Source organism: Diplotaxodon limnothrissa, linkage group LG20 (assembly GCF_057381915.1).
Source record: "Diplotaxodon limnothrissa isolate DT_005_m linkage group LG20, D_limnothrissa_male_GT1.1, whole genome shotgun sequence".
Lineage (NCBI taxonomy): Eukaryota > Metazoa > Chordata > Actinopteri > Cichliformes > Cichlidae > Diplotaxodon > Diplotaxodon limnothrissa.
In genome coordinates, this window is record NC_140615.1 from 25,051,793 (window position 1) to 25,068,760 (window position 16,968).

The 16,968-nt window shown below is 40.2% G+C and overlaps 1 protein-coding gene across 1 annotated transcript in view; it reads left to right on the forward strand.

Moving 5' to 3' along the window:
• The window catches only part of LOC146610986 (cadherin-4-like), a 251,544-nt gene that overhangs the window by 169,403 nt on the left and 65,173 nt on the right, over positions 1-16,968 (forward strand). Inside the window, exon 5 of the mRNA XM_085343936.1 lies at positions 4,696-4,893. Within this exon, the coding sequence (XP_085200062.1) occupies positions 4,696-4,893 (198 nt within the window). The remainder of the gene's footprint in view (positions 1-4,695; positions 4,894-16,968) is intronic.

Here is a 16,968-nt window from a genome sequence, read left to right on the forward strand (position 1 = left end):
TCACACATGCTCACATGTACACACTGTAACATATTTATTTCCATATTTTAAATGCAAAATTATTAACCACTAGTTAGATATATCCAAAATATTGGTCACTTTGTTAGACACACCTGTTCACCTGTTCAGTAATGCAAATATCAAATCAGCCAATCACAGGGCTGGAATTCATTTAGGCATTTAGACATAGCAAGCAAAATGGGAAACAAAGGTGATCAAGTGACTTTAAGCATAGCATCGGCTGGTCTGAGTGTTTCAAAAACTGCCAAGAAACTGAGCTTTTTTGGCACAACTATCTCTAACTTTTACAGAGAATGGTCCAAAAAAGAGAAAATATCTAGTGAGCAGTTCTCTAGTTGTAAATATTTTGTTCATGCCAAAAGTCAAAGGAAATGGCCAGAGTGCTGATAGGAAGGCAACAATAACTCAAATAAACACTTACTGAAACTACGGTATGAAGACAACAACACATCAAACTTGAAGTACAGGGGCAACAGCAGTAGAAGAAACAAGAATCTAAGGATGCATTTCATCAGAGTGGGATGACATAAGATTGGAAAATGTTGCCAATTTTTTTTTTCTTTACAGTCTCAGTTTCTATGGAGACATTTGGATGGGTGGGGTCAAAATTTGGCATAAACAATATGAAAGCACAAATCCATCCTGCCTTGTATTAACTGTTCAAACTGCTGGTAGTGGTGTAACAGTTGAATAAATGTTGTGGGAGATTCACATCACAGATGTGCAGATGACATGATTGTACTTTCTCCATATGTTTGTCCTGTTTATATCTCTTTTATAATTTCAGTTTTTGCACACTGTGCATTTAAATGGGGGAACTGCTAGGTATGGGCTACCCTGTACAAATGAAAGTTGATTTACTTGCCTCAATTAGTGATCCTGGAAGAGATATAACAAAGACACGAACTACAAATTTCTTGCTGTCTGCTGGTGTGAGTGTTTGGTTAGTAAAGTTTTGTGCAGCTGTTTTACCTGCTGGTGCACCATCAGCCTAACACAGCCCAGTGCTTGAGGAATCCATGTTATTGAGACAAGCTGTCAGTACCTACTGACTAGGGGGAGACAGAGAAAAACAATAACACTGCAAGAAGAGGGCAGAGGGGAGCACGAAAGCTAGGGATAGCTCAAGGGACTGTGATTGAGACAGAGTGCAAGTGATGCATAGCTTCAGCTATGATGTTCGTGACTGAATTCTTGACATGTTTTACTATCTTTTAACCCTGAGCTGTGTTGGTAAACTTACCGTCGAACAACTCTGCAGATAGTATCACTTTAATATTACCTTTTGCCACTGGAACAGTAAACACGAAGCTGTAAACTTGCAGATGATGGGCTCTAAACTGTAGCTTTAGAGATAAATCGTGTATGTATAAAGCAATATACTTTAACAGAAGGAATAATATATTTGATAATGAAGGGAATCAGGTGTCACACTAAAGGTTCTACTACTGTAATTTCAACGATTTTTGCTTGTTTTAGCTCATCTTGGAAGGATCTGCAATAAAGCAAATTTTTGTACACTCTGTTCATTGTCTGTTCACAGTCATGTGGTTTGCAGTATTTCAACACAGACATTACTTATTTGATGTCTGTCATAACTCCAGCATTTGATGTAGCTGTTCTGACTCATGGATGAGTTAATGTTCTTTAGGAGATTGAAAATGGGTTCCTTTCACATTTGAGTTCCTTATTTGAGCATCTTTCAAAAAGACAGTTTTGTGGTGGTCATTTCTCTGTGCCTATAGGGATGGTGTGAGAAAAGTGTATGATGGGTGCATACTGTTTGATTGAGGTGTGTGTCTGTGACTCAGCTGTCATTGTCTGTTGAAAGAGGCTGTAAATCCAACTCCAGACACGCTTTCTGTTAATAGGCTTTTTATGCCTGGTGTAAATGACAAACGGTATGAAGTTTATGGTTTCTTTTAAATATATGCACATACATACTCGCACAGAATTAACATCACCTCTGTCCTGCTTGAGTCTACGCATGATGACACAAAGTGTTTCTCATATGGCGTTCTTCTGATAAGAAATGTTTACATGTTTTAAGAGCCATAGTCTTTTACAATTGCTATATCATTGTTATTGCTCCTATGTGTCTTGGTTAAAAATGAGAGATTTTCTGGAGTAATTCGTGTGCACATAACTAAAGTGAGAATTGTACTGAGTATAAACATATCATTTGTTTGAGAAGAGAAAAGTACTTATCAACAATATGTATCATGGGTGCATATTACTGTCATTAAATTTAAAATGCATTTATTTTTTCTAAAAAGAAAAATAAAGTCTCAGTGCACATTTATAACAATAATCATAATGTTCTTTTTGTGCCATTTTCCATTAAATGACTTTTATGACTTGCGAATTATAGCATTCTTTTGTGTTATCTTTATTTAACACAGCATTCCAAATTTTGAAATTAGGCTTGTAGAATTGCACGCAGTATTGTAAAAAGGACAAATTGTTGGAAAGCTTTTGCAGAAAATCTGCTAATGCTCTGAATTTAAAGCAAGTTTGGTGCATTAAGGTAAATTTACACACCATTTGGCACATGAAATTTTCATGTGGTCTGCCAGCGAATTGTACTGCTGGTATTTCCATTGAGTTTTGTGAAGCGTTAGAAAGACTCCGTTTCTTTCTCACTTATTTTTGCTTTTTTTCTTACTAATACACTGGGGAAAACATTTTTTGAAACCCTGCTGAATTCGTAAGTTTGTTCACTTACAAAGAAATGAACAGTCAGTGGAAATACCGAATATCAACCAAAAATTGATTTATATAGCATTGATTGAAATAAGTATTTGTTCTCCAAGCAAATAATAACTGAATATTTGTTAGCAAGCACAGTAAGACGCTGCTTGTAGTTGGTCACCTGGTTTGCACACATCTGACGAGGGGTTTTGTCACTTTCCTTGGCTTTCTAAATCCTTTTAGTTTCTTGGCTGCTGTTTGGCAACTTATAGCTCCCTCCACAGATTTTCCATAGGATTGAGATCTGGAGACTCGCTAGGCCATTCCATGACTTTAATTTGCGTCCTTAGCCGCTCTTTGCCTTGGTGTTATGTTTTGAAGACCTATTCACAACCCATGTTCAGTCTTCTGGCTAAAGGAAGGAAGTTCTTATCCAAGATTTTACACTGCATTGGACCCTCGGTGCATTAAAGTCATCATGTACCCTTAGGAGAAACATAGCCTCAAAGCTTAATGTTTCCACCAATGTTCTTGACTGTGGGAATAGTATGCATTTCTCTTCCTCAACACATAGCAGGTTGAGTTGCCAAAAAGCTTGATTTTGGTTTCATCTGACGCAGCACATTCTCCAAAACATTCTCTAAATCATTTAGATACTCAATATCATGTCATGTGCGTTATCAAGCAGATTTGCAGATTTCAGTCCATTACAGCGTAGTGTGTTACCAGTGGTGTTCTTGAGGACTGTAGTGCCTTTTGATCATTAACAAACTCCTATATAGTTTTACGCTGCACCCCGTCACCTTTTCGTGATCTTCATCCCCTTACGAGGCAAGATCTTGCATGGAGCTCCAGACTGAGGGCAACTGATGTCCATTTTATATTTCTTCCATTTCCAAATAATCGCACCAACAGTTGTCACTTTCTCACCAGCTTCTTGGTTACAGTCTCGTAGCCTGTTCCAGCCTCGTGTAAGTCTACAGTCTTGTCCCTGACATTCTTTGACAACTCTTTGGTCTTGCCCATTGCGTTGGAGAGGTGGGAATAGATTAAATTGATTCTGTCGACGGGTGTGCTTTATACACATAACAAGCTGAGATCAGGAGTGTCTGTAATTGATTGTGTGCTTGAATGTTATGTGCACCACACGGGCATAGAGACAGTTTTTGAGAGCCAGAATTCTGGTTGGGTTGAAGTGCATCAAATCCTTATTTCACTCCATGACATGCAACTTTTATATAATCTGTTTATTCTGGATTTTTTTTCACATTCTGTCTCTATAAATTAAAATAAAACCACGATAAAAATTTGACTGTTCAACCTTAAAATATTTCCCCAACTGTATATACAATTATTGTGTTAAATTTTTTAGTTGCAAAAAGGTTTTTGGTTGACTTCTTTTTTCTTTATCCAAGCTGCCAAAACTCCAATTACTTGCAAAAAGACTTGTTTTTTGCCCAAGTGAAGGACTGATTTGGTGAATGATGAAATGAATGGATGAATGATCTTGTGTCTGACTGGGTCCATTAGATCTTTCAAAATCATTGCATTGTGCACTTTGTTTCCATAGCAACTTCAGATTTCTCTGCAGAAATACTAGTTAAAGGACAAAGAGTAGATACCTCCTTATATGTAATACTTGTTTTTATATTTAAAAAAAACAAACAGGTGACAGTGACAACTGCCATCTTAGCTGATGAGTTTGATGTTTTTTTTAAGGTGATGATTGATCATTGCAGCTACAGCAAGCTCTCAAAAGCTGGTACCCAAGAAAGTGGTTTGACATACAGCTAACTGCTAAAAAAGCCTTGACATTTTCTTAGTGAAGAGATAATAAAAGATTTCAAAGTTCACAGAGATATAAAATAAATATGCTAAACCTATAAAAATGTCTTTTATCTGCAAAATTGTGCTTTGTCTTTTAGCATGACATCAATTACTATTGTAGCATCCTAAGTAAAACCTTGTTGTTCTGTCTTTAAGGTCACAGAGAATGAAAAGAAAGTTGCTGGGAGAAAAGAGAAGAAGGAGGCGGTACAAACACCACCTCCTGTCATCATGTTCCCAGGGTCCGGTCGCAACATCACCAAGGGTCTACGAAGACAGAAGAGGGACTGGGTAATCCCACCAATCAATGTGGCTGAAAATTCTCGAGGACCGTTCCCTCAGATGCTTGTCAGCGTAAGTGACAGATTTGATTGGCCGCGTCGCTGATGTGTTCTTAATTTACAGCTGGGATTTCTTGAGGGCATTTAACAAGTAAGGCTGATTGGGATATGTATAATGGATGGTGATAAATAACAGAAATACATTAGCATAACTAGTTTGTTTGCCACATCCTTGCAGATGATTATGCTGTGTTCCCCTGATGCAGCTACAGCCACAATGCCTTACGGTATTTAAACAGCCCTGATTGACCCTGAGAAGTTTTCCCCTTAGACACCTAAACAGCAAACTCTTGCACAGTGTGAGGTCCCATAGGGTCACAGTGAAGCTAATGATTGTTTATTCCTTTTTTATGCATCTTTTCTTTCCTTTATCAGGTTATTTCAGAAAGGTTGCTTAAGGTTCAGTTCTATTTTTATAACTGTATAACAATGCAATTTGTCACAGAAGTTTTAGTGAAGCCTCTTGTTTGATATGAGAAGAAAGCATGAAATCCTGCCATTCTCAAAGTCAAAAGAGTAGAACAGTATTTCTTTTCTTCTGTGCCCTAATAGGCACATTAGTTTATTGGTTTAGAACTTCCTGTAAATAAAGAAGCAGCAGAAAAACATGAAGAGTGTATAACCATGTCTTTGTTTCGCATTCAAAATCAGAATTCATCAACAATTACAGATGGAAAATTTATTTCTGTAAAACCTTTGCTTTTTTGATAAGGCTGTAATTACACGCTATATATAAGTGCTGCATGTCGAAGGTTAGAGGCTGAGCCCGCACACCTGTCGAATAAATTAATAAATAAATGTTTAACTTGCTGTGCAAAGGCTTGAGTTGCAGGAGGTTTAAAATTCAGGGATTCTGTCACAACAGAATGTGTGGTTTGACTCGCTCATAGGCAAGCTCTTGACTTTAAGATTGCGGTGCACGCTGTAACTCATCAAAAAACATTCCACAAGACTGCTGCTTTATTCGCTGCTGCTTCTTTCCTTCTCTCTTTATCTGGAATATCTAGCCATCAGCTTTTCCTTGCTGTTTACAAAACTCTCATAGTTTATCTCTTTGGGGTTTAAAATTGTGCAAAAGAAGCAGATTTTTCCTATTCTTTCTGTTCTTTGTTTTTCAACTGGGTTTCATCCAGTCCCCAGGGAAAAGCCTGGGGAGCTACTTGAAGGAAACTTTTTTTTTCTTCCATAGTGAAACAAAAACATCAAGTCAAAGAGGAAGGAGTTTGTAAGTCTGTGTTTTGGAGTGAGTGCCTCTACAGCTGGACTGTGTCCCATCAGCCTGGCACAGTGTGGCTTTCTCATCTGAGCCTGCTGAGCCCATGAGTAGTGCTACACCAGCAATAAACTGGCCAGACAGTTCTATTTCCATGAGCTGGTCAGAACCAGAGAGAGACAGAGGAGATGGCGAGGGGGAAAGAGAGAGAGGGTATCAAAGGAACATTTGGAAGCATAGTTTGCAGCCAAACACAATTCACTTTGTGCGGTAAATAGGTCCGTCAGGGGCTAGTGGATTGCTGAGAGCTGAGCGTTTCGAGCAGAGGAGAAGTGATGCGTGTTGATGCCTCTGTTGGACTCTCAAGCTCCCGTCTTTCTCTTTAATGATGACTGGAGGGCAGGAAAGGCCATACTGAGAGCTAGAGATTTTAACAAGGACACAGGGGTGGACGGCATGGGGATAATTTTGCCATACTTGTTTATCTGCTTAGTCCTTTCTAATAACCTACTTTGTCCTCTGTTGAGAATTCGGGCTTTTATGCATCTGTTTCTGTTTCAAAAAAATGAAGCAAAAATGCATATTTTATTCAATAAAAAAAGGTCTCGAAGCAGCGCTTGGAGTCTTTCGGTCGCCCTTCAGTTGCACCATTACTCAGTGTTCTGTGCACTATGGCTGTGTGATGCTACTTCTAATGGTCTGTGAAGTCAGTCTCTTTCTTAATGGGTTGTTCTGTCATCCAAAACAGCACTGAGTGACATGCAGGCAGTGGCCTTCCCGACCATCCTAGTACTTTTCTCCCTGCCCTGGCCGAGTTGCCATCAGTTGGACAGGTGGGGTGACAGCAGCCCTCACCTGTATCTCTGCAGGTCTACAGCACTGTCACTTTGATCACGCTAGCACACGATTGGGCAAGTGTCAGGACAGAGCCCCTACTGATTGGCCTCGCAGCTCGCAGCCTGACATGGCTCGAGGGAAATGTTGACTGCATAGGCAAAGTTATGGCAGAACTGTTCTCCTATCGGTCTCTAAAGTCAAGGCAGTGACAGTGGAATGTTATTGACTGAATTTTATTAATAGCTGTGCTGAGATGACGGCTTCAGAACCCTGCACTCCCCTACTGTACATCAAGTTGTTGTGTACATGATATCACTCTGTGGTTGAATGTTAGACCTTATCAACCTCTAGTGTCAGAGTTGTGAGACTGAATGTAGCTATTCTTCCTTTGCCGATAATGGCCAGTAGTGCTTCCTTACAACAAATGGGCATGAGCGCTGCATAACTTGTAACAAAAGGATAAAATGGAAGGCTAGCAAAGAGAGCAATTGAAAGGATACAGAAATACTGTTAGCACTGTTCTAGACAAAACAAAGAGATCCAAAAAGCCTATAACAAAGAGCGAGCAGAGTAATTTTTCACAATAAACAGGTGTTCTCTGTCATTTCTTTCTTCTATGGCCAAACTTCCATCAATAGTATGTAAGGGACATTGATTTTTCACAGGGGCTTTTTGAAACCTTTCATTGATTCACACACTTCTCCTACAGCAGAGTGGCATCGATTTTTTTTTTTTGCTTGGGTAAATAAAGACTCGGCGTAACCACCCAACTCCCCCCAAATCCCTTATTCGCCCCAACAATTGCTTAACCCCACCATTAGAACAAGCATCAGCTAAAAAAAGAAGAAACCCCTGATGAAACAACAGCATAGATAACGAGTAAGACCATTTATGATTAAATGTCTGAAATGGTTTGGGTTGTTTGTTTGTTTTTTTGTTGTACTGCTGCCGGTTGAAAATAGCAAAGAGTATAAACACTGGTTTTGTCAGAGTTGCTGGTTGCCTGACAGGCAAGGTTTTAGTACCACAATGGAAATATTTTTTTATCCAGTATCTTAAACCTGAAGTCTCTGCAGTGATCCAGTGACAGGTGCTGTCACCTAGGTTAGACCCTCTTGGTCAGCTTGGCCCTTTCTGTGTGGTTCTGCCTTGTTGGACTTCTTTCGTCAAAAGATGTTTATTTTTTTCCACTTATCCAATTCAGGCTCACAAACAGGCCGAAGCCTATCACAGCTGCCATAGGGCAAAGAGTAGGGTGCACCCTGAACACATAGAGACAGACAACCATTGGTACTTACACCCAGGGCCAGTAATTACCAATTAACTTAACATGCATGCATTTTGACTGTGAGGGGGAGTCAGAGTCCCCAGAGAGAACCTACACACAGGCAGTGAGAGAACCAGCTGGTGGCTTTAAACCCAGGACCTTCTTGTGCTGAGACAACGGTGGTAACCTCCGCACCACTGTGCTGTCTGGTTAAGGACATAGGTTAAGTTGATTGGCGCTTCTAAATTGTCAGTGGATGTGAATTAGATATTACTTAAAGTGCATAGAAGAAAGCGTATGTCAAGATGTGATTTGCAGTTTGATGGACATTGGTCACTAAGATTTTAAACTCCTTTATAAATGCCAGTACAGATAGTGACAGTGATCACACAAATATTGTTGCTGCATTCTTGACTAGTGTTAAAACATAGTGGGCCTTTTTTAAAAGGTTGTTCTCTTTTTCATCAGATACTTTGTAGACGTTTTCACCATAGCTTTTGTTGTACTGTAAGTTGCTATCCTTACTGCCTTTATCACTACAGTTGTTCCTCTCTTCAGCTCCAGCAAATCAATCATTCCTATCTGACATAAAGCGCATCACAGTTGAGGTGGCAGGGTGGGTATGTCACCACAGGCAGCAGATTTAAAACCGTGCTCCTGGGAAATAGAGATCTTTTACTTGTCGCTGATAGGCTTAATCAGCATTTTGTGAACTCGGATCACAAAGGCATGAATGTAAAGGCAGTCAATTTGCATAGAAAACTTCCACACTTGAGCTTTAACATAGTAGACACAAATAAGGAATAGTGAGGTTTTGTTTTGCTTTTTTTTCCCCGGACATGTTCTGGATTTGTGTGGACTACAATGAGAAATGACAGCTTGTGTGAATTAGCACGCTATGGAGGTGTGGCACGCACTGTCACCTTTGGTTGGACTTCTCTCATTTTTCTTTAGTGCTGCCGTTTTAGGTCTTTAAACTCTCAGCCTCATAATAAAAAGCATTTTTCAAAATATGATCAAAAGATGGAGTCAGGAAATAAAAGCCTGCGATGAGAATGTAATCAAGTAATCGTGCATCAGAACGTCAACATCGCCGGTGTCAGGGCAGATGTGGTCACACCCCAAGACAGTCTGTAGTTATCCTTGTCCTCACTCTTCTCTCCCCCTTTCAGCGTCTCTTGCTTTTTCAATCCTTTTCTAACCTCCACAGCTCTGGGTAATATTCTAGTGTTTTGTTTAGTGGAGATATTGTTTTGAGAGAGAAGACATTTATTTTGCGAGCTGGACTCAGGGATGTGAAAAGAGTGCAATTTCAGCTAAACTGTTGTTTTTATTGGATAATATTTCTTTGGAAGAAAATTTTTCTGTCTGCTGGCTCTCGTTCAGACAAAGAAGCCAGATATTCCGATAAAGTGCGGTTGCATCCCTTAGTAACCACAGACATTATATTGACAGGAATACCACGGTGAGAAAGAGCAGCGAGGAGAACAGTAAGCCAAACAGATGGATTCTTGTCTTCAGTCACCGATATGATCAGAAAGCCTTTTATTGGACATCATAGTTGATTTGTCATTTGTTTCAGTATTTATTGTAGCTATTTATTTCCTGCTAGTAGATTTAGACCCTGTAAGTTAAACGCTGACAAAACACTGACATTTGTATCAGATTATTTGTGTGTTGCAGTGCATCTGGTTATGTTTATTGCACTCGCTGCAGCACCTGTGCTCCATTTTCTACATCTCTCTCTACGGAGCGTGTTGAGAAGCGTTTTTCGAGCAGAATGAGAGAACTCCCCATCGCACCCCACCCCCGAGGTGTCTCAGCTTTCTCTGCGTACATTTACCAGTGATTAATGACTGCTCCGCTTCACTAACAGACACAGCAACAACAACAACAACAACACCACCAGAAAAACAGACAGAAAAAAGAAAGGAATCTTAAAGAAAATGAGGGACAAAAAGTAGGGACTGTTCCTCATTGTATAAGTGAGCTGGAGCTAATTGCACTGGCGAATAGATGGGTGGATATGACTGAGAGAGAAGGGAAACAGAAAGAGGGACTGTAGGGCTAGACCCGGATCAGAGGCATGTCTGTGTTTAGGTCTAACAGATTTCCTGGAGAACTGCTGTTCACAGCCTCTTCCCTTGAGTCTAATGAAGCCTTCTGGCACTTGCCACCCCACCACCCGGCCAACACCAGCACTGCACCGCTCCAGTCTTCCCCCTTCATCTTCGCTCCCTCCCTCCTGCCGAGACATATGCTCACAAACACACACACATTCAATCACAAACAAACATACGGATGCATACACAGGCACAGAGAAGAATTACTTGTCCTACACAGAAAGCAAACAAAGGATCAGTAAAGCGCATGTGCTGCGCTCTTGCCTTTGTATATGCTCATTGTTTGGGGTTTTGTTTGGTCGCATTTCGGCTTTATCCCTGAACAAAGAGAAGGGAAAGCAAAGCCAGAAAAACAGGACTCCATCTTGTTTTGTTTTGTTTTTTCAACCTAGTCCACCAGAAACAAAACCACAGGATGGTGAAACACAGGGATGCGAGTATTTAAGGATCACAGCCCAATCCAGAGCTTGGCCACTAGGAAACCACATTGGTCCCCATATGGAATGATTTATAAAAGTTGAAATGCAGAGGCTAAATGAATTCAGGCTGCAAAAACATTCAAATTTGTGGCTACAATAATTCCATCAAACACATGAAAAGTATGTGCACAGCTGTATATGTACTGGAGCATTTTATATTTGCGTGCCATGTTTTGTCTCTTATTATTCCATTGTTCTGATGCATCTACAGTATAAAGTCTGCTAAAGGCTTTAGCAGACACACACACACACACACACACACACACACACACACACACACACACACAAGCACATTCTATCAAGCTGGAGAAGAAAAGAAAGAAACAATAAATGTTTTTCAGATAAGGGTGGCCCTCCTACAGAGTATTAAGTGGAAAGAAAAGGCAGCAGCCTCAGTCCAGGATGGAGAGCACGAACAGTCATGTCAGCATTTCATTTGTGCTCATTTGTCTTTACGCTGTAACGCATCTTGGCCCGTTTTAAACTCTCATCTTTTTTGTTTGATTTCACTTCCCCGAGAATTCACACGAGGTATTTCCTTTCCAAACCCCAGCTGTGAATTTTCTTCCAGCACAAACATCCAGTGTTTAGTGACATTGAAGATCATTTTGCTAGAAATACAGTTTGATATTTTCTCATGCTCTTCTTTTTGCTCTGCTCTTTAGAGAATTGCTCCAAGGATGGAAATGGCACTCAGCTGGTTGGCCTGTCTGCCACTTTAGTGATTGATCGATCCACCACTTTGGTCCAGACTTGAACATACCATTACTACTAGATGGATTATCATCAAATTTTATGCAGTCATTCATGGCCCTCAGACAAGCTTATTGATTTTGGTGATCCTCTGACTTTTATTTTTGGATTGTTATTTTTTAAATAAAATATCTCAAACTATTTTCTCTGATTGCCAGAACAAGCTTTTACATCTCCCCGGGATAGATTGAAAAGCCTTTCATCTCGTAACCTTTCTTGTTGTGCCATCGTTTCCATTATAGTTCATCCACAACTTTGCCTTAAATACTGTATATCATATCCCTTTCAGCCTCCTCCTTTCTATTTGCGTTCAATGCTAATTGGTCAATTTCATTACACATTAAAATAAGGTTCATTACTCAAACACCCAAAGTGCTGCATGTGCATGTCATGGTAAACAATTTATCTTATCTACTTAATAAAAAATGATCATCGCAAATATTAACTCATCTGCTCATGCACAGCTACATCTACCTTGGGTCATGCAAAGGTAAATTGGAAGCATTCAGATATAATTCATCCTTTTATTATTTTTTTCAATGAGTTCATGTGACAGCTGGGACGTAGCTGGATATCGAGTTACGATGGCACGAGTAAAACACCAAAGAAAGTTGAAAGTGCTTTACATTGTTTCTCCTGCTAATGGAGTCTTTGCGATGGAAGAACACCCTCACTGCTGTCTTTTTTGACAGGTCAAATCATTAATGAAACATTTGACCATAAAAGCAATTTGACGATCTTCTGAACAGCATGAGATCTCAATGCTATTTAAAAAGGGGTGAGCAGCTACAGTCACATTAATATCTTATGCAAGGAGGTAGTGGAGGACAAACGTGCACTATGAAGAGAAAAGCTTTAAAGATTCTTTAACAGAACCATTTCAGTATGCTTAGTTATGATTCTCATGAATAATTCCCGACATTCCTCAGAGACTCCCACTCTTTGTACAGTAGTCTTGTTTTGGCATGTACCCTGTGAACTTCATTTCCTTTCCTCTAGTGAAATTAGTGCAATCAATGTAATTACATCAGCACTAGGAAATTGAATCTTCTACAGTGTTCTGGTATTGACTGGAAAACTAATTGTTCCTACATTTGTGTATTTGTCAACAGCATTTGGCCTTTGTTTCATCCTCTGCTTAGTAAAGTGAGACTGAAATTTAATTTTCACTGTTTAATATCTCATTATTTTTAAATTAGTGGCGTGAAGTCCTGGTAAACATGTTCATCAGGCATACACAGCGGGGTTTGTTTTTCAAGAGAAAATTTTCCAGCCGTGGCCTTGTTGCAGAGGTGTGGACTCGAGTCACATGACTTGGACTCGAGTCAGACTCGAGTCATTAATTTTATGACTTTAGACTTGACTTGAAAAAATGTTCTAAGACTTGTGACTTGACTTGGACTTTTACACCAATGACTTGGGACTTGAATTGGACTTGAACCGGTTTACTTGAAAAGACTTGATATTTTACCCCAAATATAAAATTTAACATGCATATTATATGGAGATTGAAAATGTGACGTCATTCACGGGTAGAACCGCAAAGGATTCTGGGAACTCGTGGCAAGCGGTACTAGCGCACGCAGGCTTTCAATTAAAATCAGTCACACAGCGATAAAAAGAAACACAAAAATGTCAAGAAGCTGTTGTATTATTAACTGCAATAGCCGGTCGCATGACAGCCACGGGAAGCCGACGGGTAAAGAGATCGGTTGTTATCGGATTACGTCGTTGAAGAGAAATTGTTCGAGCCATGTTTCCGAAGTAACAAAGAGGCGACTGGATTGCAGCCATTCAAAGATCAAATATAACGTCCTAGAACACTCCAGCTCACAGGTTAGTCTGCTCCAAGCATTTACACAAAGGTCAGTCTGCTGTTGTAGTTAATGCGTCATTTTTCTTAACATAATTGGTGATATAGGTTATAAGCAAGTCTGGCGCTGAACAGAAATTGTCGCGCTATGCTCCTTTATTTATTGTGCATAAATAGTAAATTATCCTGACACAATATTGCGTTTCGCTTCTGTTATTATGGTACACTGACAAAAACACATACTTTTATTCACAGGATAAAACAGGTTTTTTGTATCACTAATTGTCCAGTACGATTACAGCATACAATATTATTGTCACTGCTACATTTCTGTGATGCTACCAGAAATTATTTCCACTACTAATTAATTACCGTTGAGCTCAAAGGTCCTATTAATAAACGGTTAACGAATGTGTATTTATGAAGACGATTTGTGAGACTGGTAAACTTATGATACGTACGATGGTCTTTCGTTCTACACGGTGCATTTCAAGGTCCTGCACCCATCCGTCGGTAAACTGTACCTGGGCTTGTTGCAGTGACCGGAAGTTACTAAACTTCATGAGTGTATGCACTCACTCCAAGAACCGTATAATTATAAATATGCATATAAATATGCTAAGATGAGATAGCTGACTTCATCTAACTAGCAAATGTTTTCCAGGCTACGTTGGTGATACAGTTTTTTTTAATGTGTATGATATTTTTGTCATGCGATTTTAAAGCCGGTCCTACAACCGCATCCAAGAATAACATGCAGCTTATCTCAGAACTGTCGGTGAAAATTATTCTTGGAGCTAAGTTTAATTGAGCTGCATTTTAAAGAGGTGCAATTTCACAATTTGTGTATATTTTCTAAGTTCACTATTTTGTATGTGTTGAGAAAAACACAGATTTTAAAATTACATGGTCTAACATTTACATTTAGCATAACTGCAACATTATTTTTTCGTTGTTTTTTTTTTTTAAAGACTCGAAAGGACTTGAAATTCAAAGTTTCAGACTTGTGACTTGACTCGGACTTTTACACCAGTGACTTGAGACTCGACTCTGACTTGCCTGACATTACTTGAGACTTGACTTGAGACTTGAGGATAAAGACTTGAGACTTACTTGAGACTTGCAAAACAATGACTTGGTCCCACCTCTGCCTTGTTGCACACAACGAGGCCCAGAGCAGCTACTACTAAGGCTTAGCTGTGAGAAAAAAAAACAAACAACACAAAACCTCCACCTCAGCCACCCACTCACTCTTGCACACGCACAAACAGCAGACGCAAAAACACACACATATTCACAACCCCAATGTATTCCTCTCTGATATGACATCAGGCAGCACCAGGCAGGCTCCCTCCTGGGTTCAGTTGGTGTTAAATTAAACAGTAAATCATCTCACCAAAAGACACAAGAGTTATGTGTGAGTCAAGGGCAACAGTTCTAGGCTCTTTAATAGGAGATGAGGAGTACTTTATGAAGGAGATAAATAACAGCTTAACAAACAGCCTCTGTCTGGTCCCCTGGAGGTTGGCCTCGGCGACCCTGTGGATCAGTAGGATGAAGGAGAGCCAAGATTCTGTATTTCTCTAAAGACATGAAAAAATAATGAGGAGTAAAATTGGAAGAAAGATATTCAGAAGGGGACACGAGGCGGTGGGGACCAGTAATGAAGTGTTGGGGACAAAGGGTGGCTGCGATTGTTGGTCTTATGAGGCAAGGTCTGTCGAATGGAAAGGACAGGTTGACAGACAGGCTGGCGGTAGAGCAGAAAGGAAGTTACAGAGAGAATCACGCATGCAGACAAGTGGGTCAAGCCGGCAGACAGATGAAGACAAAAGACATGCAGATGCAGACATGGCAGTTGTCCCGTCAGGTGATGCTTTCCCCCCACCTCAGCTCAGTTATGTCGGCATGTTTTCCCGAGAGACAGACATTACGACATAAAATCAGATTCATCATAAAGCAGCAGCTTTTACAGGGAGTGAAGAAAGGAGTAATAGTGAGGAGAAAATGTCCTTGGGCATGTTACTGAGTTGAATTAAAAACGCTTTGGGATGCAAGTCATGTGATGTAATATTCTTATTTTATTTTTCCATTTCCTCATATTCAACTCTCCCCCCCCCCCTGAAAGTAAAATGTGAAGGAAATCAAAATTGAGGCCTGCACAAGAATAATCTGATCCCATATACTTTGTCACTTACAATAAAAGGTTTCAGTCAGAACCTTTTCATGGAAGCATAATAGATACTGACATGGGATGATCTTGTTTTTGTACAGAGGCAACTGTGCACACAGACAAGATCACAAACAGACACACACAAAGACCTGGTACAAGTAGGAAAACGTGGCTGTGTACGCTTGTAATAAAATTGCTCACAGTGCAGTAAAATCTCCCACAACCTCTCAAGATGAAATAGCTCCTATGATAAACAGTTTAGCACCAGACCAAAGAAAAAAGTTTCCAGGTTTAGCATTGTGTTTCACTTGTAAGTATTGCTGGGCAGTACACCCTGTTGATCCTTATACATTTTTATTTGTTTTTGATTTCCAGGAGAAGAGAACATTTACTCCTTTGGCTCAATAAAAGATTTAACGCCTCACATTGTTCATAAAACCGCAATGTCATTGATGCATAGCGCTTTGCACAGCGCCTTGCATCACGGCGTATAGCAGCTGAGCTTGCTGGTGCATTTCCAAATTTTCAGAAATGCTTTCCTGATAACTTCCGGGAAAAGAAAGAGGTTCGGAGAAAGTGGCCTCTGTGGCTCTAAACTGTTTTCTGATTTTTATCAATCAAGGACTGACAGGCCTGCTACTTGTCAAAAAAACTAAATCCTCTTGTACACCAGCCATCTGTAAGTCATCCTTATGGTACACGTGCTGTGCTCATGCACCAGCAAAAACCCACAAGCACGGATCCGCAGACACACATGGCTGTACACACACACACACACACACACACACACACACACACCTCTTCACTCTTCCAAGGTTCATTTGTCAAGATGACAGCTGGACTCTTGCTGAGGAGAAGTTTGCCAGGCAGAATCCCTCGCTTACTTAGTGGGAGCCAGAACATCCTGGGAAACATTCTGACACACAGAGGCTGCAGAGCCATCGTGTATGCGTCTTTGTCTTTGCATGCATTATGTGTAAATGCACAACTTTTCCAAACGCCCAGCAGCACCATTGCAAGGTCCAGCCCCTCTTCAGTTTCTGCCTGTGCTTGGCAGGGGCAGACTTGGCAGGGAGCAGCACATTTTGTCAGGCTTCCAGTCAACATCAAAAGTGCATACTGCTCCCGCCTCTACCCGAACACCTTTCCTCTTTTGCCTTTTTACTCACAGCTGTTTACCTGTTTACCTTATGATATCTCCAAAGGGTTTCTCCCCGTAGGCTTGGAAGGAATGTACTGTAAGCGTTTTCTTCCAAACAGCCCTTCAGCAAAAGTCCACTAGAAATGCATCTATGCAGTGATGTAACTGGGTGTTTCTTTGACAGAGAAAATTCAAGACAAATTTCTCGCGGCATATCTTCCCACAAAGGTCACGTCTGGTCGTCGGGGAAAATTCCGTCCACTTTCTCACAGCATGTATATATTTTACC